Source organism: Schistocerca nitens, chromosome 9 (assembly GCF_023898315.1).
Source record: "Schistocerca nitens isolate TAMUIC-IGC-003100 chromosome 9, iqSchNite1.1, whole genome shotgun sequence".
Lineage (NCBI taxonomy): Eukaryota > Metazoa > Arthropoda > Insecta > Orthoptera > Acrididae > Schistocerca > Schistocerca nitens.
In genome coordinates this window covers 394,378,202-394,403,560 of record NC_064622.1, presented here as the reverse complement: position 1 = coordinate 394,403,560, position 25,359 = coordinate 394,378,202, and the positions used below count along the sequence as shown (strand labels likewise).

At 38.8% G+C, this 25,359-nt stretch overlaps 1 protein-coding gene across 1 annotated transcript in view; it reads left to right on the top strand.

Annotated features, from left to right (window-relative positions):
- LOC126203085 (histone-lysine N-methyltransferase SETD1B) overlaps positions 1–25,359 on the top strand; it is a 188,592-nt gene that overhangs the window by 37,569 nt on the left and 125,664 nt on the right. The window contains exons 3-4 of the mRNA XM_049937327.1: positions 3,309–3,401; positions 16,705–16,882. Of these exons, the coding sequence (XP_049793284.1) occupies positions 3,309–3,401; positions 16,705–16,882 (271 nt within the window). The remainder of the gene's footprint in view (positions 1–3,308; positions 3,402–16,704; positions 16,883–25,359) is intronic.

Genomic DNA, 25,359 nt, shown 5'->3' with positions numbered 1-25,359 from the left:
AATGAATAACTAAATAAATAAACAAACAAATAAATAAATGAGGAATAATCAAGCATTTGACTGAAGTGTTTATGAAAACTATGAACATCAGAATCTGTTATAAAAAGGAAGGGCTTTAATTTTGTAGGCACAGGAAAGGACATTGATAAATATGTTAGCAGTAATTGTACACCTGAAGAGCTCAGTTTGAAAACTAATCCCAATACAAGGATTTTGGAAGTCCCTGACGTGATGGATTGTGAACTGATAAATTAAAGTTTCAGTGTGCAAACTGATTGTGAAATTACAGATACATGTAATTACATAGTATTTCCCTTAGAAAATGTCCAGTACTTCGTAAGAAATTTGCAGTTCAGCCAAGGTCATATGTCATAAAGCTCACATATTTTCAAACTATTTCAGTTTCACCAGTAACAACGTCAATGTCTTGAAGTAACGGAATAAATGTTCTTGGTTTACTTGCCATGTTAAATGTGGATAAAATCCCAGCCTTTTGATAATGCCTGTATCATCATCATCATAATCAGGGTCTAAGCCTGACAGTTGAGAAACTGGAGGGTCTCCAACTTTCATACCCAGGGGTTAGCATCTGATTGGCTGGATTAATCGTGATGCCAACATGGAAATGGCGTGTTCAAGATGATGCCATCTATGACCACGGATTTTGTTTGCGCTATCTGTCTGGCGTAGCTTGCTGTGCCATTCCTCACATTAGGTGGTAAACAGCAAGAAGCCTTCCTCTGTGCTCTTTCTTTATCAAGTGCACGCTTTCATGCATAGCTGGTGTCTCTATTGAAGTTTTTTCACATAGTCTAAATTCCACAGCTTCCTAATCACGGGGTCCAAATAGTTTGATGCGTGAGCAAGTATTCTTGTTTGTTCAAACAGAATGTTGTGTTTATTTAACAGGCTATGCTCAGCCACTGCTGATTTTTCGAAATACCTGTACTTGAGGTAATGCTGATGCTCGATGCAGTGATCGGAAACAGTCTATATAGACTGGCCCGCATAATTGTTGCCACACTCGCAAGGGATATTATAAATTCCTGGCACTCTCAGACCGAGTTTATCTTTAATGGGTTGCAACAGTTCTTTAATCTTCCTGGGTGGTTAGAAGACTAGTCTGAGTCCTTGCTTATTTAGGACTCTACCTATTTTACTAGTTGCTACACTGCAGAATGTGTAGTGTGTTGGTCCTCTTGGCTTGTTTGAACAGCATTGTCTCTGGGTTTCCTTGACACCATTGACCTAATATCATGGACGGAATACCCTTTCCTTCTGAATAGTGTCATCAGATGGTTAATCTGGAAGCCGAGGCAGTCATTGTCCGACGAAATAATCCTGGCTCTGTGTGCTAAGGTGTTTGGTATACTTCTCTTCTGAGCTGAATGGTGAAAGCTACATCCATTGAGATGCAGGTCAGTATGCATTGGTTTTTGTGACACAGAATGATCATGTCATCCATCTGATTCCTGTTGGACCAACATATCTAGGAAAGGTAACTTCCTGTTCTTCTCCCCCTCCACTGTACCTTACCTTATGTTACCATGTATACCACTGAAGTGAGCAACGAACTGCTGCAATCCCTCAGTGCTGTGTGAGCAGATTAAAAATTTGTGATGAACATATTTGAAGAAGCGGGATGTGGACAGAAGGGAGCACTGCTCAACACTTGTTCTCGATAAGCCTCCATGAAAAGATTAGCTATGGCTGCCCAGTGCTGTGCTGTCCCTTCAGTCATTTCTTAATTTCGTAATAATTCCCGCCATACAGAATGTAACTGGCTGTCAAAGTGTGCTGAAATAATTTTAAAATTTTGCAGGAGAAATGAGGGACCAATAGTTTTATTCTCGCTTCCACTGGTACCTTCATAAACAGGGAGACCACATTGAGGCTGACAGTTACTTTACTCGGATTTATGCTCATCAGCTTTATGATATCGACAAACATTTTTAAATTCTTAATATATTGTCTACAGTGTCTGTGGGAGACAATAATTTAGTTGAGGGCTTTGCCAGCCTTTATGTAGGAGAGTCAACAACACTAACAGTCAGTCTCAGTGGGATGCCATCCTTGCATGTTTTAGGCAAGCCATAAAATCCGACTGGCCTTAAATTAATCTCAAGTTTGTCAGAGAGGCCAGAGTTCTTTAGTAGCTCCCCTTTCTTCTTGCTAATTGCTGATGTGGGATCCCATTTGAGAATGTAGTATGTTTGTCTTCCAATAACTACCCACTTCCTTATGATAATCTGTAGCATTGAGGATAACTGTAACTTTTCATTCGCAGCAGGTAAGACAGCAAACTTTTCATCCTTCTCGAACAATTTCAGTCCTTGTTTCTCCACTTAGTAATATTGGACTCAGGAGGATGGGGGTCGGTGGGGGGGGGGGGGGCGGCTTTCTCTAAAATTTGGCTAGTAGCAAATCTTACATTATTTTTAGTTTTTCGAGGAAGATACTGCATTGCTTTTCCTACTCTACTAATAATCTCAGTCACTGGTAGCTTCTGTGGAGCTGGAGCAACAAAATTCAGTCCTTTACTGAGAACCGAGGTGGTGCCTTTGTCAAGCTCCTTGCTGGAGAAGTTTATGGCAGTTCCTTGTTCATATTTAAGGTGCTCAAATTTGTCGGCCAGTTTGACAATTGTCTTGCTTAAATTAACTTGTTGATGTGCGTTCAAAGTCATGTCTACCATTCCCAGTCGTATGGTTAGAGAGCTGCAGACAGAAATAGCAGAAAACTAAATAAGGTGCAAGTGTTTGCATTAAGTTCACACCATATATGATGTATCCTCTCTTTGACAATACACTAACTTGTCTTCTCCATTGTGAAAGATTTCACCCTTAAAGTAACTATAAGAAAAACTGTTGCACTTATTTGGACTGTTAGCTCTTCTTTGTGTGACTTACAGGTCTCACTAAAAGTCCGAGGTTGAATCCCTAGTTGGTTGTACAATATTTTTGAGTGGTACTGTGATTTTGACTTCTTGGAAATATATTATGCATATGGAGGGGAAAAAAATTCGTTGTTATTCTGATTCTAAGTGAAACTCTAGTTCTCCTGTAATGAAAATTTGTTTTCAAATGACTTAAAATTATGTTGGGGGAGGGAGGGAAGTAAACATTTTTAGTTAAAAAAAATTCTTTTTTACCTCATAATTGCGAAGTTTGGAGTCTGTGTATCATTTACTTATATTTGTATCTGTATGTAGTGAGTAAGAAATTTTTGTTTTAAATTTTATGTTAGTACTTGATGTAGCTTCATGTCATTGTGACTTGTTATGTACTCACAACAAAACCTATCTACAGATTGATGCAAATTATGTTGGTGAGCCACCACCGTTGGAGGTCACAATCTGTAACCTTAATGACAACATAGACAAGGCATTTCTTACAGATATGGTAAGTGTTAACATTTTTTTACAATACTATTACTGACAAAATATTGTGAAAATTATTTTCAGATTGTTTCTTACACATTTAGATAGTCCTTTTCTTGTGAAAGAGAAAATGTTGATTCATGCATGAAGGTCAGTAGTTATTGACATTTACAACTTGAAAATAGGGTTTAAACAAAATGGACTCATCAAGGGAAGTAACATTTAATTTAGAACCATATCTGTTCAAGAGTTTCAAAAAAATGAAAAGACTGACAAGCAGTCATCTGCAAATGAATGGTGGATAGCACAGAAGCACACTTAAAGATGCCTGCAAACTGACGGTTTGTGTGTTCTGGGGGCTGCAGGAGGAAAGAATTGTACAGCATGAACAGAGAGAAACATGTAGGACAAACTATAGTGAATAAGAGTTTTGTGATCATATTTTCATTCATATCTTAAGTCAAAGAATCTTAATGTGGTGCCTTTTTTGAGGTAGTTATACTTTTGGCATAATTCAATATTTGTTTATGTAGAATAATTAAAGCTAACCTAGAACACAGTTTCCTTCTGTCAGTTCTGATTACTACTTTTTTCACTGATAATATCATCATGGCCTTAATAAGTACTCGTTTATCTATGGCAATATCAATACAAGAACATTGAACTTGTCAAATTGAATTTATTATTATTATTGTGGCTGTTGCTGTTTCCCCTTTTATGCTGAGTTGTACAATTTTAGGAAAAAACTGTTTGTTGGCTTCTCTGATTTCTGTTTTCTTTGAAGTCTATATAACGACTGGAACATTGTCCCTTCCAGTGCTGGTAAGTATTAACATCTACACAAGATATGGCTGACATATTTACATGCAATTTCACCCAATTTGCATTGTGATCACCAATGTGTGTGTGTGTGTGTGTGTGTGTGTGTAAGGAGGGAGGGGGGCAGAAGTCAGATGGAAAAATAGCACAAGCGTCCAAGTGTGGAGTCTTAATGATGGGTTTATCTTTTGTACAGATAACATTAACAGTGATAGTTTTTCTATCTCTATCTACTTTCCAATCACTGAAGCAAGAACATTTGGAGTAAGAGCATCCCCTCCTCCTCCTCCTCCCCCCTCCCCCCGACCTCCAACACACACACACACACACACACACACACACACACACACACACACACACACACACACACACCAATTTCAATGAGATTTGGTATACTAGTTTGAGGCCTGTCAAAAGTAATTCCTATGAAGGTATTTATATCACAGTGCTTCAGTTTTTGAAATAATTGAGGTCAAATGTTATGAAACAGGATGTTTTGGATCTGTGGTGTCATCAGAACACTCAAAAAGACGGAAATTTTGGCATACCCGCAACCTAATATTTTCTGAGAAATCTAGGAATTTGTGACTTTGTTCCATGGCAGATGTAGTCAAAGAAGTAAGATCATGCTAACTGATCCAGTGGCAAAGAAATGTAGAGTACACCCATGAGTTTTAACAATATTTATTGCAGTCTTTTTTTACTATTTGACAGGAGAATGAAATGCCACAAAATTTATATATTATTATTTTTTATAAATTGTGTTTTATTATGAACAAGGTCACACACACACACACACACACACACACACACACACACACACAAACAAACTAACTCATTGTTTCCTTGCTGTAATGATAATCTTTCACAGTAACCCATCGTATAAATGCTATTTTCCTGCACACATATATTTCATGCTCAGTATGATGTATAAGCAGACTCAATTTACAGGTATGAAGACATTTTTTGGCAGTCAGTGTCAATGTATACCATACTTAATGCATCATGATAACATCATCTGAAATATTGGGACTGGCATCTAGTTATATACAAAGCTATGGATCTTTGATTTCAGTTTGATGATGCAGTTCCTGATGTGTTTTGATAAGTTTGTGATAATTTTTTAACTTCATACCAAAATTCTAAACTTATCAAAGGAAATAAGCTAGACAAGTGCAGGCACAGTGCAATGGTAATTTTTGCCCGTTGTTCACAACAAAAATGATATTAATTAAAACAACAATGTATAAATTTTGTGACAGCCTTTGTTGTCTTGCTAAAGAGCAAAAAATACAAGAGGTGGTCATGAAGTTTCAACTACCATATCAATGAAATTATATAGTTTTTTTTTTCTGGTGCATTTCTGTAGTCGTGGTACACATTTAAATTCCTGTGCCACAGTACGATAGCACTGCTCTTGCAAAGCCAAAACAAAATGGCACAGCCCATAGGTAAAGTGGATTATCTTGCAGCAATTTGTTGCCCACATTTGAAGGGAACAATGCTACAACAATCCATGTTGAGGTGATGTGGGAACAGTGCACCAACAAATGGTGCAAACACTTCGAGTGATTGAACAAGTCTCAGTGACAAACTGTGATGTAACAGATGATCTCTGTGTCAAGGTCCTGGGGCCCTGAGACTGGTGTACAGTAATTGAGACAATAGCTGAGAAAGTGGAAATCAACCATGGAACAGTTTTCAGTATCTTTCATGAACTTCTGAACACGACTGATGTTGCCGACCACTGGCTGCTGTGACTTCTCAAACGCATTCAAAAAACAGAACGTCACAGCAGTGGAAGTATTGCAGCTTTTTCAGGGCCGTCCAGATGACTGCTTTAGCCGCCTAGTCACTGTGGACAAGTGCTGGGAATATCAGTGTAACCCCGAGAAAATGGAGCGAAACAACCAGTGGGAACATGTACATTCACCACTGCCGAAAAAGGTGAAGGCCCAACCGTATTTCGTTAAGGAAACACTGAGTGTTACTTTGGGACTTCTGTGATAATGACAGATAACATTCATTATGAGCAGACTGTCACATTAGCATTGCAGGAGACTGTCAAGATGAGGCATCCCAGGAAGGTGCGCAAGTGGCTGTTTCTTCTCCATGACACTGAAACAGCTTGTTCCACACACATCATCACATGTGCTATTTCATTGGAACAGCTAAAACACAGATTTCTGCAACCAAGAACTGCACCAAGTCATCCATTGTGGGGGGGAAAATGTTTCACATTGGAGGGTGGTTAGGTAGAAAAGGACCAACACCATGACCAAGTTTCTTTATTGCAGCTTGTTTTTTTTTTTTTTTTTTTTTTTGGAGGTGATAACTAAGATTTAATGACAACTCTTGTATTGCAAGAAATGCAAGATGAATCCTTTGTGCAAGGAAGCTGATCTTGATCCCCTCTACCAGTTGAACATTATGCCAGTTAGCGAGGATGTAGTTCATCAAGTGGATCCATAAAGGATCACAGTCACTTAATTCTTCAGTTCATTGGGAACAATTAGGTTGTGTGCTTGGTTTGTGTAATAAAATTTACTTATCTTGAATGCTCTAAGAATGTCATCTGGTCTGAATGGATTCTGTGCCATAAGCCTTGATCTCTCTCTCTCTCTCTCTCTCTCTCTCTCTCTCTCTCTTTCTCTCTCTTTTCAAAAAACTGGAGTGTAGTGAACCAAACTGTTAAACAGGAATTATTTTCAAGTTGCACATAGATGGTTTGCCTAAGCTCATCAAAATTGGTGAGCCATGGGGTTTGGCACCTTCATGTAAGATAGTTACAGAAATGCTGAAGGGAAAAGATAGCCTAATCACTCCTCTACCCCTCTCCCTTGATCAAGCTATATAGAAGGTGTCAAAAGTTATAATAGGAAAACTTAATTAAGTAACTTGGTTCAAAGACAAAATGAAAACAGAGACAAAATTTGAGAAACTGATTGAATTAAAGGGCTTCATGACATGGAAGAAATATAAGCTAGGGTACAGTATAAAGACATTGGTCATAGACATTAGTCGAGAGACAGAACATAGGATGTATGTAGAAGATTGAAGCCAGTGTGTCTAAAAGAATATGGAACCAAAGGGTTGAGAAACTGGTTTAAATTAAACCCAGGTGGATGGTGAGAATAAAGTATGTTTTGGTGAGCCAGCTCCAGTTTCCACACTTCAAACATTTGTTATACAAACAGTAACATCCCTATCACCTGAGTGATGAAAAAAGAACCCAGACCCCTGCATTTTTATTCCACAGAATGATGGCAACAGAGTATTGGTTGTTGTTTAAAAACAAGTTATCTGTAATCAAGAATCGTGGATCATGTGGAGGTGGTGCCAGGTGCTTGCGTGCAAGTGGTATGGATAGTTTGTACCATGGATACAGTCACATCGGAGAGGTTCCTGTGGAGAGGATAGCCAGTCCTGTTGTTCCTGAAGAGTGGCAGCACTATTTTCGGTACTTGCAGAGGAAATAGTCTGGGTGACAGATTAATCGATCCCTGTAACATTAACCAATATGGTTTTGCCGTGTTGATAGTGGAAATGGCTGAAAGCAAGGGAAAAGTACAGCTGTTATATTTTCTGAAGTCTTGCAGTGCTACTGTATGACTTGACAATGGTGGCATCATCTTGAGTAAAATATTCCAAAGGAAACATAGTCTCCCATTTAGATCTCGGGGCCGGGACTACTCAGGAGAATGTTGGCATAAGGAATAACAAAACTGGCACTCTGTGTGTCAGAGCATGGGATGTTAGATTCATTAAGGGGACCTGGATATCACAAGGGTCCAAAAAAAAGAGGGAATTTTTATTTATTTAATAAAATTGTAAAAGTATATACATTGTGTGTAGACCTCATCATTTCCATGTCTTTCTAAAGCAGATGCAGCGTATGAATGCCTAGCTGGGCCACTACTTATTCAAAAAGATTTCGGGCTTGCAGCCGGTCATCGTTAGCTTCCATGGATGGAAGCTAACGACAACCAGCAGCAAGCCCGTAATCTTTTTGAATATTTAGTTCACAGGGAAAATTTTAAATTTCACATGGGACACTACTGCCAAACACAGAACCTTGCTTACAATGTCTTGTTATTTAACTATGGCACTGCTATTTCCATAGCAATTTGTTTGTGTAATATCCTTGAAGAACATATCAACTATACTATGAGCAGGCATTTACTGCAATCTAGCTTACTTGAGTTTACGTCTCTTTTTTTTTTTACGTGCATTCTTATTGTAAACTTGTAATTGTTACTGGGTATGTCAACCATTTTACATTGTAAAATGCTGTAATCAACACATGTGTGTTGTTGGAATTCAGGTTAGGGCTAAAAGATTGCCAGGCAATGCTTTGAAACTCAAGTTCAAATATCTTGCTGAAAATGGACAAGATGTTGGGTTTGTAAATAGTGAAAATAATGCTTACATTTTAATTAGGAACTGCAAGCTTTCGGAATTGCTTTTTTCTGTTGCTAAATGTAATACTGTAATAGTGGAAAATCCCTTATGTGTAGAGAGGACTTAAGTAAGAGAAGAGACATGTTCAGCAGAGTTTTAGGGGTATGCCAAGTGTGTACAGTATCGAAATGTACAATGACATCTCCTGTAATGTGCACAAAATATAGTTATCTGAATATTTACCTTGCTTATGCCTTGAAGTGAAGTGTATTGGGAAAGAAAGAAAAGTAACCCAGATATTGTGTGCTACGATGGATCCCCCACTGCCATCTGCCAATTTTAGAAGTATCATAAATGTTTGCATAATGCGGTAACAGAAGTCTGTGAAATATCTGTATAGATGGCAGTGAAAGTAACTGTAGATATTTGTCAATCTTGTTGTAGTGGCCCTTATTGTTAGAGGGCCCCAAACTGACATGCAAGATGGGTTGCCGATATCCTTTCAGGAGCGCAGACAGAAACATCGCCAGCGGATACAAACAATAACAGACTTTCTAAATAAACATGGAACTACTTCGCCAGATAACATGTGAGAGTGTTCCACCAATCGGAACTCAGATGACTCATGTAGCACTTCGCCGACCTGGCTTTACAAGCACGCCTAGATCGTCAGACCAGCAATGTTGACCACCGATAGGAACAGCTCCGGCCAGTATTTACACTGGCCCTAGCTTTGTATTCACTGGCCGTATCATTGTAGTAGCAGATTGTATTTTGTAGCGTAGATTTTGGTCAGTATTTTCTTCCATTGTCTTGTTTCCTTATCTGGTTTGAACCACAAGAGTTGTGAGGTTTTTTTTCTATTTGTTCTTACATGTAACACTTAGCGTATGCCAAGAAGGCATTTTTCTTTAATTATAATAAAGTGTGTTCAAATTGACTGTTAGTTCTTTCCTGCTGACCGCAGGACAGTACAGTTTTCGGTGACAAGGATGAAACTGGAACTCAGAGAAATAGTGGCTCCAAGGTCAAGAAAACTGAAAACTACTGGAAGAGTGGCGTGCTGACCATGCCGCTCCAAACACAGGCAAATACCGCTATTGGCAGAGGATGACACGGTGTTTTATCGAGCCCGATTGGCCCATCTGCAACAGAACACGGAGATTTCCTTTACTTTATAGTAGTCACTGAAGGCTTATGTCTTGCCTCTCAACTGCTAAATGTGTCTTTCAGTCTCTCTCTGTCTATACGCCTATGTTTTGTTTTGCACATATTATACAGTATTGTCTTTTTCCTTGGAAGTTTCATTTTAGTGGTTTATACTGTGGACGGTCCTTGCATCATGAACTCTTCTACTAGGTACATATCTGCACAGTAAATGATACCTATTCTTCTAAATTTGAGCCACAGTTCTTCTATATACTCCTACACAGAGCCAACTGTTTCAAGTTCCTCATTGAAATATGACACTACTGCCTTATCTAGTTCGCTGAAAATTTGTGGTTTTAGCCAACTTTCTGTGCCTCGTATTGTAAGAGCTCCACTGCTTTTTAAGGGAACTTCAAACACTGGCACTTTGTTGTGAGTGCTTTGACAGTTGATCACTTGGACTGTAATACTCTTACCTATGGGATGCATTTGTTTGGATCTTATACTGATCATTTGGGGTCTCTTTAAACTATTGTTACTTGGGCTGGCTGGAGAGTTGCCTAACCTATGTGCCCTCACACACAGTCAGCTACCTGGTGAACAGCATCTGATGTGTAGTACCTATTTGACCCATTCAGAGGACTCTACGATTCTCCACCCTGTGGTGCGAGACTGAAAAATCACGGCCTAGCTTGTTACTGAATCTTCGAAGTCTTTTATTCAGGCTTCCTCTTGACTCTGAACTAGATGACCAGTTCTGGGGTTATTGCTGTAAGCTATGAGCTTTGTTTGAACTGCATTATCAAGATTGATCTTTTTAATTTTTTCTGCTAGTCACTGAAATCAGTCAAGTATGATCTTGAAGCCCAGAGGACAGGCACCATTTGTTCCAGTGTGCACTACATTCTTTAGCAGACTGCAACATGTTCTGTCAGTGGTTTCTGGAACAACCACTTCAACCTGCTGACTGAGGCCTCCTGATATACACATTGAGTGGACTTGGTGATCCTTCGTATTACTTGCTGCCACTTCTATAAGGGATACTATTATTTGCCTTATATTTGAACTGCTGACAATTAATAGACACCTTGCCTTTTGTGTTTACCTCTCGTTGACGTGGAAGAAAGCATGTTTCCTGACAGGTGAAATGAGTATCATTGGCTCAGATTCGGTTATGAAATCATTGATTGGAGGATTGGGTGTAACCTTGAGTTTTCCTTTGTTGTTGTTTCCCCTCTACAGGACCTCTATACATGCCACTGATGTCCTACTCACAGTCAAGTTGTTGAGTGGTAATAGATACTATAATTCCTGTTAAGGAGAGTATATATGAGAGAGGATATTACTTGAGGTACTTTTGGTACCTGCAGTACTTGTGTCTTCATAACCCTCACAGTGCACTCATTCAAACCAGCTTCTAGTTGTGTGGTAATAGTTAGGAAGATTTCCAGCTGTTTTCGAACAGCAAATAACTCATCCCATTCCTGAGAAAAGCATCCATAGTGAGGCTGCACTGTTGTAGAGAACAGTAAACAAATAACTTTAAACTAAGTTTGATTATTCTCTCTTAATTTTCTAGATCTATTTTTCCACATGTATTACCAGTTTCCTTTAAGAACTGAAGTCATTAATGCCTAACAAAGACATTTCGATTATGATAACAGAAAAACCTGATATAAGAGACTGATTTCCTGAAACTATTTATGTTGTGTTTTCCTTCGATTCATGGTAACTAAAATTCACATAACAAAGTCAGATAGCAAAAATATACAATAAATGGAGAGAGTATGAACTCCCGTTGATCGGTATAATATACGCTACAGTAACTAATTCACAACCAGTTATTTACTGTGAAATATGTTATGTGTAACACTTGTAACTTATAAAAGTCTACGAAAATATACACTTATTCTACAATGTGAAATGAATAGATTGCTACTCCCTAAAGATTTTTCCAGTGTTTGATTTTGTGTGCATTTATTCACATAGGTATACATTGAAATTTGGTATGATTAGTCCTCTCTTGGTTTTCCACAGTGACACTGCTACCAAAATTACATAAATCACAGATGTAGATTAAAACTTAGCTGGTTTTGTGACAGCTATACTAGTGCACCAAAGATTAACACCATAGCATCAGTGTATCTCAGTAAGAACAACAAATATTGTGGACCACAACAAAGCACATGTACCACATGTAGTGACAAACAATGCTATATGTCAGGCTTTACTAGAGGAACATTGACAAATATAGAACAATGATAATTGTAGTCAAATAAAATTGGGCAATGCTGAGGTAATTAGATTGTAAATGATACACTAAAAGTAGCAGATGGGTTTCGATATTTGGGCAGCAAAATAAATTATGGTGGCTGAAATAAAAAGGCTATATAATATGCAATGTGGCAGTACCAAGAAAAGCATTGCTGAAAACAGAAATTTATTAACACTGAATATAAATTTAAATGTTCAGAGGTCTTTTGTGAAGGTATTTGTCTGGAGTGTAGCCTTGTATGGAAGTGGAACATGGGTGGTAACTGTTCAGACAAAAAGCTTTTGAAATGGGGCGCTTCACAGGAATGTAGAAGATTAGATAAAATAGCTAAAGAGGAGATACTGAATTGAATTGAGTTGTGGTGCACACTAAAAAAAGGCTTTGGTTGACAGGACACATTCTGAAGCATTAGGGAAGAGTCAGTGTGATAATGGAGGAAATAGAGAATATGGATGGAAAGGGGGGGGGGGGAGGGGGCAGTTTTTGGGAGTGGGGGTGGTGGGCTTAGTAGAGGGAGATCATGGTTTGAACTCAGTTAACAAGTACAAATAGATGCTGGTTGCAGTAATTGTGCATAGACAAGAAACTGGCACAAGATAGTCTAGTGTGGATAGCTGCAGCCTTTGGACTGGGGACTACAAAACCACTGTGACCATTCAGCCAGATAAAGATATTGTTATTGGCTTTGCCAGACTGACATACTGAACAGAACGTACGGTTCAGTTAGTGGGGCTGCAGTATGTTCTACTGTCATTGTATGTTTTTCATAGAATAAAAAATATGGAGAAAAGGGACAAAGTAGGGATTCCATAGAGGCTAAAAACTATGTCATATCTGTTATTATTATTATTATTATTGATGTTATTTTGTGGCTAAATTAGTATTCTTCTAATTTCTCTGCTATTAGACAAACACAAACTTTTGAATGTTTGGAAGATGAAAAGAAAATTATTAAGTGGAATTTTTTTCTTGTTAAGTTACATTTGGTAATTAAAGCAATTATTTAATAAACTGAAATATCATGTATGCTTATAATACTTACTTGTATTTCACAAAGCAGCATAATTTACATCTGCATCAACATGGATACTCTGCAAGCCACAGTACGGTGCATGGCAAAGGGTACTATGTACCATTAGTAGTCATTTCCCTTCCTGATCTACTTGCAAATAGAGTGAGGGAAAAACAACTGTCTGTATGGCTCCATATGAGCCCTAATTTATTATATCTTTTATGGTCCTTAGGCACAATGTATGTTGGCGGTGGTAGAATTGTTCCGCAGTCAACTTCAAATGCTAGTTCTCTAAATTTTCTCAATAGTGTTTCTCAAAAACAATGCCCTGTGCCTCCAGGGATTCCCATTAGGTTTCCCTAAGCATCTCCATAACACATTGTTCAAACCTACAGTAACAAATCCAGCAGCCCACCTCTGAACTGCTTCGATGTCTTCCTTCAATCCAACCTGGTACGGATCCCAAACACTTGAGCAGTATCAGTGTTCTATATGCAGTTTCCTTTGCAGGTGAAACACTCTTTCTTAAAATTTTCCCTATAAACGGAAGTCGACCATTCACCCTCCCTACCACTGTTCTCACATGCTCGTTCCATTTCATACCACTTTGCAGTGTTATGCCCAGATATTTAAATAACTTGACCATGTCAAGCAGGACACTAGTACTACACTATCTGAACATTACAGTTTGTTCTTCCTAATCTTCCTCATCACTGTCCGCAGCTCATGGTGTTCCTCTGGATCACGGGGCCCTGGGTTCGATTCCAGGCCGTGTTGGGGATTTTTCTCTGTCAGAGAACTGGGTGTTTGTGTTGTCCTCATCATCATCATATCGTTCGTGACAGTGGCTAGATTGGACTGTGTAAAATTTGGACTGCGTCAAAATTGGGAGTTTGTATGGGTGCTGGTAACCGCACCGTTGAGCGCCCCCCAAACCGATCATCATCATCTCATCCTCATCTACTTACATTTTTCCACATTTAGAGCTAGCTGTCATTCTTGTATCTTCCTGCAGTTACTCAGCTTTGACCCCTACCAAACACCACAGCACAATCAGCAAATACTGTGGTGCTAATAGCCTTAGGACATAATTCCTAAGAACAATTTAAGTGGCCAAAATTATGAGCAGTATTAAAACAGTATCTAAAATTAATTACAACCTTTAGAAAGTAAGATGAAGGAAGCAAGGGGCATTATGACAAAGCTGTGCACATGATGAGAATTGCACATTTTTGCCTTTTTATATATCTGCTGTTCTCATTTCCTACAAATATTGGCCTCCATCCTTTATAATAACCTGACAAATATTGACATTAAGCCTTTTCTTTTGCAGTGAGCTGCTTCCTGTTGTAGTGTTATTTTGTAAATTTCTATTGGTCGGCAGAAGAAAACAATGCAGTTGAACACAATATTCAGAATTACATTACATTTGGGATCCCCATCAGATCAGATTAAAGAAAGTCTTTGAGAAAATTTAGAGGCGAATCACTAGATTTGTTACTGGTAGGTTCGATCAACATGAAAGTATTATGGAGATGCTTCGTGGACTGGAATGGGAAACTCTGGAGAGAAGGCGGCATTCTTGTTGGGAAACACAATTGAGAAAGTTTATGGAACCATCATTTAAAGCCGACTGCAGAATGTTTTTACTGCCACTAGTGTACATTTTGCTTAAGGGCCACTAGAGCTCGTATGGAAGCATATAGACTTCCCTCGCTCTGTTCGTGGGAAGAACTGGAAAGGAAATGACTAGTAGTGGTACCAGGTACCCTCTGCCATGCAACATAATGTGAAAAAAATGGATGATTTCACTTCAAATTCTCCATCATATAATCGACAGAGCGATGGGATCCACTGCCAGTAAACGCTGAACACCTGGTTGACAATTTTCCTCTTTTAAAGGAATGATTTCTGAAGCACAATAAAGACTAGTTACAGATCCAAGTACAATAAAGACTAGTTATAGATACTGAAATTACTTACAATTAAGTGTGATGTCTGCATGCTGGAGTCAGTCTGCACCACTTTTCAGTCAGGGACAGCAAAAAAAAAAAAAAAAAAAAAAAAAAAAAAGGAAGTGCGTTGTTTAGTGACGTGCTTTTTTATTCACTTTACGGAGTGCCAGTTGTCAGACACATTGGTGTGTAGTGTGTGAATAGTTGTGTGTTGTTAATTGACCGTAAGCTGTGTGCCAACTATATTTTGAATTTTAATAGTAAGTGAGAAACATTCTCGATATATCTGGGCAGAAGCTTTTGAACATATATAACATCCTCACAATGCAAATATATTTAACCCTTATGTAAACTGAAAAAGATGGAAAGGGCAAAGAACAAGCCTTCCTCGGGGTATGTTTATGCTGTAGCCTTGCTGCTCGCTGTGAGTAATTACCATGCAGCTGTTGACATAGCGAGCAGAGTGGCAGTAGAGTGAAACATGGCATTGCTGGAGTGCCCTTGAAGCAGCCAATCACGGATAAAGTTTCAGGACTTGTGGTAATGTCGCAGTGCAAAACACAATCTAGCTTGATATCATTCTGTCACGAGGATCATAGCAAGTAGTGGGGAAAACAGTGATGGTGCAGGTTAAATGAGCTGGTAAGGTCATGTCAGTGAGCAGTGAGGTGGTAACATAAACACATCCTTTCTGCAGGTTTTGTGATAGAAAAAGCTACATAAAAATTGCTGCATTCATATGTTTCTGTTGTCTTGGACATGCATTTTGGAAGTATTTATATTGTGCTATTCTTTTTACCAGAAGACACACCACACAGGTACTAAATTCCTGTATTTCAAAATTAAAGGTTTGTTTGGACTCTCCAGTTTAAAAAATAACCAGTTTCAGGAACTATTTTCTCTTGGATTTCATTATAATAAATGCTGTCTTGGTTTCCAGACTTTGTCTTAAAATATGTATTCAGTTGACACAATGGGAATATAAACACATGATATGTAGTTGCTTTAGTAATAGGATGACTCTTATATCTCTTCGTAAATAATTGTAGCATTAGAATAAACCAAGTGGAAATCTCGGCAACTGTTTACAAATAGTGCTTGTTCAGTCTTTGCACTTTTTCCTCTGCAACCTGTCTAGCCATGAATTGATGGAAGTCTGTGGGAAATAGTGTATCTGCACTGATGCCACATATCCGTGGGGCCAAATAAAAAGACAGCATAATACCAGCCACAACCTCATTGTTGAATATCAGGGCATATGATTGCAGATGTATACATTCTAGCTCATTGTAAACTGACTTTCATTTTTAAGATAAATCGGCTTTTATTTCACCAGAGGAGAGTTTAAATCTTGTATGTATAAACTTAAAAACTTTGGTAACATTTAACTTATTTGCAGCTGTGTGTAAACGAGGTGCACGTTACACATCCATTACTATTTCCCCTCCCGTATCGTCAGTGTGGTAGAAAACTCGATCTCTCTATTACCTGCATCCCCGGCCTCCAACCATAAGTAAAGTAGGAGAAAAGTCTATTTCGAATAATGTTAAAAATGGAAGAAAGACATCTAAAATAGGAGATAAATGTTTCAACTGTCCTTATATGTACTTGCAAATTGATCACTTCATTTATTTAAGGATAAAAAATTTTCTATTTATATTTGTTTTGTATGATTGAGCCATCACCATGCCTTCTTTCATTGTGTTCAATGCAGGTGCAGAAATTTGGCGTTGTGGAAGAATTGTTCATCTACTACCACCCTGTCACGAACAAACACCTTGGTTTAGCACGTGTCGTGTTTGAGTCTGTTAAGTCAGCAAAAAGTTGTGTAGAGAAGCTGAACAATACTTCAGTGATGGGAAAAGTTCTTAGGGTGTTCCTTGATGCATTTGGTAAGCTCAAAATACACTACTTTAAACAAAACTGTTTTTAGGTGTACTCACAAATTATTGACATGTGTTTCGTGTTGTGTCATATGTCAAGGAGTGACAATGGCCCTCCTCTCTCTCTCTCTCTCTCTCTCTCTCTCTCTCTGGTGTGGGGGAGTGTTAGAATAATATTATGCATTCTTAAAGAGCAGCTGTAAATTAAGTGCAAAGTGACAAATGAAAATCACCCACTTAAATATTAGTTTGTATGGTCAGAAGTAAAAAATGAGGTGTGGATGGAAACAAAGGTAAGTGAATGATATCAAATTTGAAACTTTCACAGTGTACAGGTTCTTTGGGCAAACTGCTGGATTTTTGCAACTTGCTGCCATGGTATAGCAGTGCAGAGTCTTCTGATGATCTTCACATGAATGCAGATGAAAATGCAGTGAACTCCCATTTTGAAGACCCTGCCAGCACATGTTTGATGTACACAGTTGTCATAGCACATGGACTGTGTGAGTGTATATGCTACGTGTCCTCCATGTTGAAAGCTTTTCTCACTGAAATTGGATCAGTCATCTTCACATGGTAAAATCACAGAATGATGCCAACTATGAAGAGCATGAAGTTTTTCTTTCACAGGATTCCATGTAGAATTTAACTGAAAGCCACTATCTCAATTGAGAAGAGACTCAGTCATATATCCACTGATTCGTTAATGATGGAACTCCGAAAGTTTGATGTATGGGCAGTAATTTTTGTTTCATTGTATTCCATCAAATGACCATAATAATACAGTGTTTGGTGATAGTGAACTTACTTTCTTGGAAGAGATGTCAATGCCGCTGATGTTCCACAATGTGATCCTGTACAGTGTACTCGTATGTGTCGTGTGCCCTACATATGATGTGGTGTGTTTGCATGGAATCCTGTGAATACCTGCCTTGTTCAGTTCGGTTGTATTTCAGAGCGCCCAAAATTGCTGAGAATTTGGAAGGACGACAAAAGATTGCTTTAACCTTATTTCTTCTTGATAGTCTGCTTATTTTTGTGGAAACAGGTGTAGTAGACAGTAGACACGTGGGGGAAGGCAGGCATTCAGAATGTGGTGGTCAAGCACTTCCCTTATATGTAGGTCTGCAAATTGAAGTCAGGTGAGGTCTCTCTCTCTTTGCTCATTCTGTTAAAAGAAGCAACTACAGAATGCGTAACATAGTTATACTGAACATTTCACAGCATGCGTTACGAATCACTAGCAACACAGTGCGCAGGCATGCCTGTGTGTCTTGCTTTTCCACAAAGTGCTTTAACACTGTGTGGAATACAGGTATGTGTCACTAATAATACTAATGCAAGAAACGACATGGGCAGATTCTGTGGAAATCTCAGTATACTGTTCTACACTGATAGAGAGTGAAATTGATTTTTAGTCATCGTGTATGGCAGCTGTAGCATCCTTCTGGACGAGGCACCTTCCCCTACGAGTGCTGCTCCCTTTTGCAGTTCATAGACAGACTATACATACCCAGCATTTCCTGTACAAACCTCTTATGTGAGTAGACAAAATAACTTTACTGAGTTTGTGTTTGTATAGGACAGTGGTCACCAAACTTGTGAAGCTTCTGAGCTACCATACCATTTTTAAGTCCTGTTGTGAGTATATATATATATATATAAGACAGAAATAAAAACTTCTTTAAAAAAATATTACATTTGTATATTGCCTTTAAACTTATATTTCTAGTAAATATAAAATGATTTTTATTAAACTATATATAATAAAAAGAAATTGAAATTCAGTTGTATATAAAAAAGAAATTGAAGTGCAGATAGTAATAAATTACAAACATAAGAATAGATTCTTTTATCAGCCTTATCAACTCCAGTTCCAGCTTCACTGCAGCATTGTCTTCTTGAAAATGGAAACGCTCCAGGAGACGAGTAAAGAACTCTTCAGCATCAGCGTCTACAAAATCCAATTTGATAAACTGTGCAACAGCTGAAATGCTTTTTATATCTTGGAATGGTTTGCTGAGTTGGCTTCTCAAACCTGAAAGAATTTCAACATATTGTTTGCAGTTATAAGAAGGCTTCAAGTGTCTTGCTTGTCAAGGGTTTGTCTCAAACATGCAAAATGTTTGTATTCACATCGGCTGAGATCCCCTCCCCCATCGGCCAAGCAGTCCTCTACAATCAGTCTTTCCTTCTCACACTGTGCGGTGGGTCTCCCGTGACCCATGGCTCTTGGTGACTTTCCTGAAATCTACCCCTTTTCCTAGACGGCCCCAGTCCTTTTCCTTCATCCCTTTTCCTTCCCCTTCAACCCTTCTGCCTGAAAAAGGAGCCACTTGCTCCAAAAGCTTGCCAATCACAACCGTCTTTTATGAGTATGTTCTGCCACTACTTGGTGAGTAGATTGTTTATCTATCCAATTAAATTATTTATATCTAAAAACAAAGATTGTGTGACTTTACCAAACGAAAGCACTGGCAGGTCGATAGACACACAAACACAAACATACACACAAAATTCAAGCTTTTGCAACTAACGGTTGCTTCATCAGGAAAGAGGGAAGGAAAGGGAAAGATGAAAGGATGTGGGTTTTAAGGGAGAGGGTAAGGAGTCATTCCAATCCCGGGAGCGGAAAGACTTACCTTAGGGGGAAAAAAGGACAGATATACACTCGCACACACACCCATATCCAACCGCACATACACAGACACAAGCAGACTGCCAGCACTTTCGATTGGTAAGTCACATCATCTTTGTTTTTGGATATATATTTCCCACCACCACCTTTTAATTTCTTCTTAAGATCCACAAACCTAATCATCCTGGCCATCCTGTTGTTGCTAGCTTCAAAGCACCCACCAAATGTATATCTGCCTTTGTTGATCAACACCTGAAACCCGTAGTACAAAGACGCTTGTTACCATTGATGCCACCTCCCTCTATACCAATATCCCCCATGTACATGGTCTGTCTGCTGCTGAAGATTTCCTCAGTCAGTGCCCACCTGATTCCAAACCTATGACATCCTTCCCAGTCATCTTAATCACCTGTTTACTTACCAACAACTACTTCACCTTTAAGGGAGTAGTCATACAGTCAGATCAGGGGTATGGCCATGGGAACCAGGATGGCTCCTTCCTATGCCAACCTTTTCAAGGATCGCTTGGAGGGTGTTTCTCTGGGATCCCCTGGTTTGGTTTAGATACATTGATGACATCCTTACCATATGGACCAAGGATGAGGCTGACCTGCTAAAATTCCTTGAATCTCTGAATATCTTCTCCCAAGGAAATTTCACATGGTCCATTTCTGAATCCCATGCCACTTTCCTTGATGTTTGTCTCATCCTTACCGAAGGCTAGCTACACTTTTCCATCCGCATTAAACCTACCAACAAACAAAAGTACTTACATATTGACAGTTTCCATCATTTCCATGTCAAAAGTTCCCTCCCATACAGCCTTGGCATCCGAGGGAAATGTATTTGTTTGGATGCATACTCTTTATAGCAATACACCACCCTTCTCACCTTAACCTTCACTGCGTGTAATTACCCCACCAGCCTAGTTAAAAAGCAGATTTCGCGGGTCATCACATCCAATCCTGTTACTGCTGATACCTCCAAAAAACAGCTTCAGAGCACACCACTGTTGACTCACTATTATACTGGTCTTGAATATGTTAATCAGCTACTTCGACAAGGCAATGACTCCCTGAAATCATGCCCGAAATGAGATCCATTCCATCTGAAATTTTTCCCACCACACCTAGAAAAGTAGGCAGTCACCCTCCCAATCACCGCAGTACTCTTGTCAAACCCCATGTTCTTCTGAACCCATCTCCCTACCCTATGGCTCCTTCCCCTCTGACCATCCCCACTGCAAGACTTGGACTATGCATCCTCCTACCGCCACCTATAGTACCCCGTAACTGGCAAAATATATGCTATCAAGGGGAGAGCCACCTGTGAAAAAACATACGTCATATGCCAGCTGTTATGTAAACACTGTTCGGCCTACGTCGGTATGACTACCACCAAATTATCCGTTAGGATGAATGGGCATAGGCAGTGGGTGTATACGGGCAACTCGCAATATCCTGTTGCAGAGCGTGCTCTATAACATGACAATCGTGACCTTGGCACCTGTTTCACCAAGTGTGCCTCTTGGATTCATCCCCCAGGCACCAGTTTCTCAGAACTCCGCAGGTGGGAACTAGCACTACAACATGTCCTTGGTTCTTGCCACCCACCTGGCCTTAATTTACGTTAATATTTTCTGTCTCAGCATTTGTTCACAGCAACTACTCTTTGCTTCACTCCTTTTTAGTTTTCTATGTCTTTCATTGTCTTGCCCATCTATTTTTCACTGCCACCCTCCCACCTCTGTTACATGCAATGCACTACGCTTTTCACTCTTATTAACTCGTGTATGATGTTTAAACAGTGATCTCTGTCTGCATATTACCCTGTCTTTCACCATTAAGCTCTCAGGTTTTCAAATCTTGTCCAATGCAGTTCCCAACAATCAGTCTTTTCTTCTCATCCCATGGCGTTAAGTCTCCCCTGACCTGCAGTTCTGAGTGACTGTCCCAAAATCTACCCCTTTTTCTAGACCTCTCTGGTCCTCGTTCCTATAAGCAATGGCTTAGGACAGGATCTTCACTTTGGTAGACAGATGACCACTCCAGCTGTTGAGCTTTCTACCTAATAGCTCACTTAAGGGGCTCCGGAATGCCCTATACTTGCAATGTTAAAATAACGCTTATAAATTACATCTTTCCTCACAAAATATTTGAGGTAGAAAGTTGAACTTTTTACAGATTATTTATTGGAATATGGGCTACAACTTAACACTGGGATTTTACAAAATTTTAGTTCAGTTATTAAATATGATTTTTTTTTCAATTGTAATGAAAATTCACAACATTTTTTTGCAATTTTTTATTTATATATTCAAAAATATACAGTTTTTTGGAAAAAGGCTGTGTTAAATTATGCAGAAGGTACTGTGTAACATTTACTGAAAGTTTGAAACAAATATGTTTGTAAGATCCTTAGAAAACATGTAATTAGTATGAGAAAATAAAAGTTTTGGGAATCGAGCGACAAAGATTGGATTAACTTTTTAGTGCATTCCAGGTCCATAGGATGGATTATCTTCATCCTCTGCAAACTCCTCCTCCAGCTTCCTCTTGTTCCTCCTCCTGTTTACTCTTGCTTGTATTTCTAGACTCTTTACAGCCCTGTCTGCAGCCCGAAGGCGTTCCTTGTCTAAAGCAAGCATCGCTCGTACCATGTTAGAACCTATCTTCATTCCCATATTTCTAAATACCTTTGGCTTTCCAACATTTCTCCTTTTCTTAAAAGCCTTCAGAGGATTTCTAATAACTTTACTTTTACTCATTATTATACTTCAACAAAACGGAGACTCAAGAAACAGAATTAATTACGAATATTTTCGAGATAACGACAGAGTAAATAAACATGAAACAATCGACAATCGCACCAGTGATATATATTGAACCATCACAGGTTAGCCACAACACATACTTTATCTCACATCACTAAAATGTACCTGATGAACACGGACGTTAATAATAACACCATTTGACAGCAGTTTAACAGCGCCACAGTGGGTCACGCCCATGTAGAATAAATTTTTAAAAATAGTTGTAGTCTTCAGAATTGAATAAATTATATATCTATTAAAAGGTAATAGTCTGCAGATTCAGAAAACGCAAAAAAGTAAAAATTGAACTTTTCATGATTTTGAGCCTTTCCGGAACCCCTTAACAATTGTAAAAATTACTCACTTATCTGAAAATAACTTCACTGTATAAACACAATCTCAGTAAAGGTACTCATGTAAGAGAAGTGCACAGGAAAGAGAATGTGGCGGAGATATAGCCAGTCTGTTAACTGAAAAGTGAGCTGTACTCTTGGTGCGGAAATTTGCCTTTCTCGTAAGAACTCTACAGTTGCTGTATAGGACGATGAAGATTCAATTTTCCCCTCTATCTGTGTGAAACAGTGTACAGAAATTTACGTGAAGTCTGTCCATATGAATTTTATCTGTTATTGTTATTAGTGACTCATATCTGTATTTCATTTCATGTTAACACACGTCATGGAAAATTTCTGGGCACCTGTCTTCCCTCATGCGTCTACTCCCCACTGTGCCTGCCTCCCACCCATCACACTCACAGAAAACAATTTAATACACCTGTCCTGCACTTAGATGTGGTACACACAGTTAATATTTATTCTTAACCCCCTTCTTTTAACAGTAAACATTAATTTTATACCATTAAAACCCATTTTTGATAATCTGATTTTTTCCCTGTTCTGCATAGTGAAAATTGTTAATCCTAGGTGAAGAAATGAATAGCACATTTTTTTATAGGAAATGTAATGTAATTTCATTATTTACTGAGAAAATTTCTTGTTATAACCCACTGTTGTCGAGTTGTCCAAGAAAAATATCAAAAAGTGACCTTGGAACTAACCCTCAACAGTATACTCACCTCCTCCAAGCCATTAAGTTCGTTATCGCTTAACACTATATTTCTGCTGATCATGTGATGAAATTCATTGAAACAAAAATTGTGGCCCATACATCGAACTTCAGGAGCTCCAGCATCAATGAACCAGTGGAAACAAATCTGTCTAAATCCCTTATCAATTGGGACGGTAGCTTCCATTTAAATTCTGCATGGAATTCTGTCATAGAAAAACTTCATGCTCTATGTAACTGGCATCATTCTGTGATTTTACCTTGTGAAAATGATTGATATCGATGAGGTGAACTTTGACCACAGAGAGCATGTTGCACTTGCTGCAGAAACATTCACTAAAGCACCACGTGGCAGTGTCAACTGGGTACACCAAGCACGTGCTGGCAGGTCTTAAAAACGGGAGTTCAGTCCATTTTTGTCTGTGTTCATGTGACGATGACCAAAAGTCTCTGTACCAAAATATCATGGCAGCAAGTTGCAGATGTCTGACAGTTCGCACGATATTTCATGGAAGAAGTGAATGATAGTTTGAAGGGTATGGAGACTACTTGAAGTACCTAATTGTTCTGTACTCTTCACTGATTTATATATCATTATTGCTCCCAAATTCTTCTGTCATTGTCTTCCATCTATGTGGGCTGTTGATTACTAAATATATCCGCATCAACTGCCACCAGATTCCAAATTGAAGATTATGTAACCTTACAATAAATTTTGGATTCAGAATGTAGAAAGGGATGAAGGATATTGAGAATGAATTCCTGTATGCCAAAGTTATCTCTCTGGTTTTATGAGCACAATTGATTAATGGTGTACTTCTGGACATGCAGTTGAATTGTTTCAATTTATGTACAATATTTTGAGGACTGACCCAGTTGTTTTCTTTAGTTCTGGTTGGAGTCCAGGCAGTGAGTACAAATAATGTCATAACTCACAGCATCCAGAAAAGATTTCTCGGTCTGTCATCTAAATATTATACAAAAATGGAAATAATGACTTGGCTGTATACCCAGAAGTATGCCATCGACCATATAGGTCAACTTTCCCACATGCTGTTGTGAAGGCAAGGAAAAACATTCTCAGCCTTGAGGTGGAAGAATGAGTTTTTAAGATAAAATGCAGTTATATTCCCCTTTATGTCATCACATTGTGTCTTATGTTTTTCTAGTAAGCAGATCCAGTACTTGAAGTGTGACTGCTAAAGATCTTACACGTATTAAAATGTTCCTGCCGTTATGCCGTAGCTGGATGGGTTTCTTGCCACATGTGGTCACAACAAAGTCCTCATGTAATTGGCAATCCAATGGGTGGGTGAATCAATGGCACTTACTATAGGTCCCAGTGGAACATTTTCTTAATGAACTTTCAGCAACCTATAAAGTCTCGGTGATAGCGGAATTGAATTGAACATATCTGTCAGCGTGCTGTGCTCAAACAGAAACCACAACAAAAGTGACATGTTTTAAAAATGTTAGCAGATAGAGCAAAGAACATAGTGAACTAGAGCTGCGTGATGCAGAACTGGAATATCTTGCCTATATTTTGCAAAACAATGGATATTTAGGAGTATTGAGATAAAAAGAGTGTTATGACATCCTTGAAAGGAAGTACTTCTAACAGAACGGCCAAAAAATAACTAGAACACAAGAACAACCATAGCAAGGGAGAAAGTGACAGGTCAGCTGGTGCAGAACATGCTTTGCCATCAGGGGACCACCAGATTCAATTAGATAAGATTTCAGTACTGGGAGCCACAAGAGGAAACTATGAAAGGCTGTACAGAGAAGCCATAGAGATTACTAAACAGCCTAAAAATTTTAAGTGAATGGAGGGGGACTGTGAAACTAAATGGTATGTGGATTCCAATGCTTAAGATAATGTGTACCAATCTTCCGCCATGGGGTGATAGCAATAGCAGACAACGGTAATTGACAGCAGGCAATTGCACTTGTACTCAAAACATAAGACAT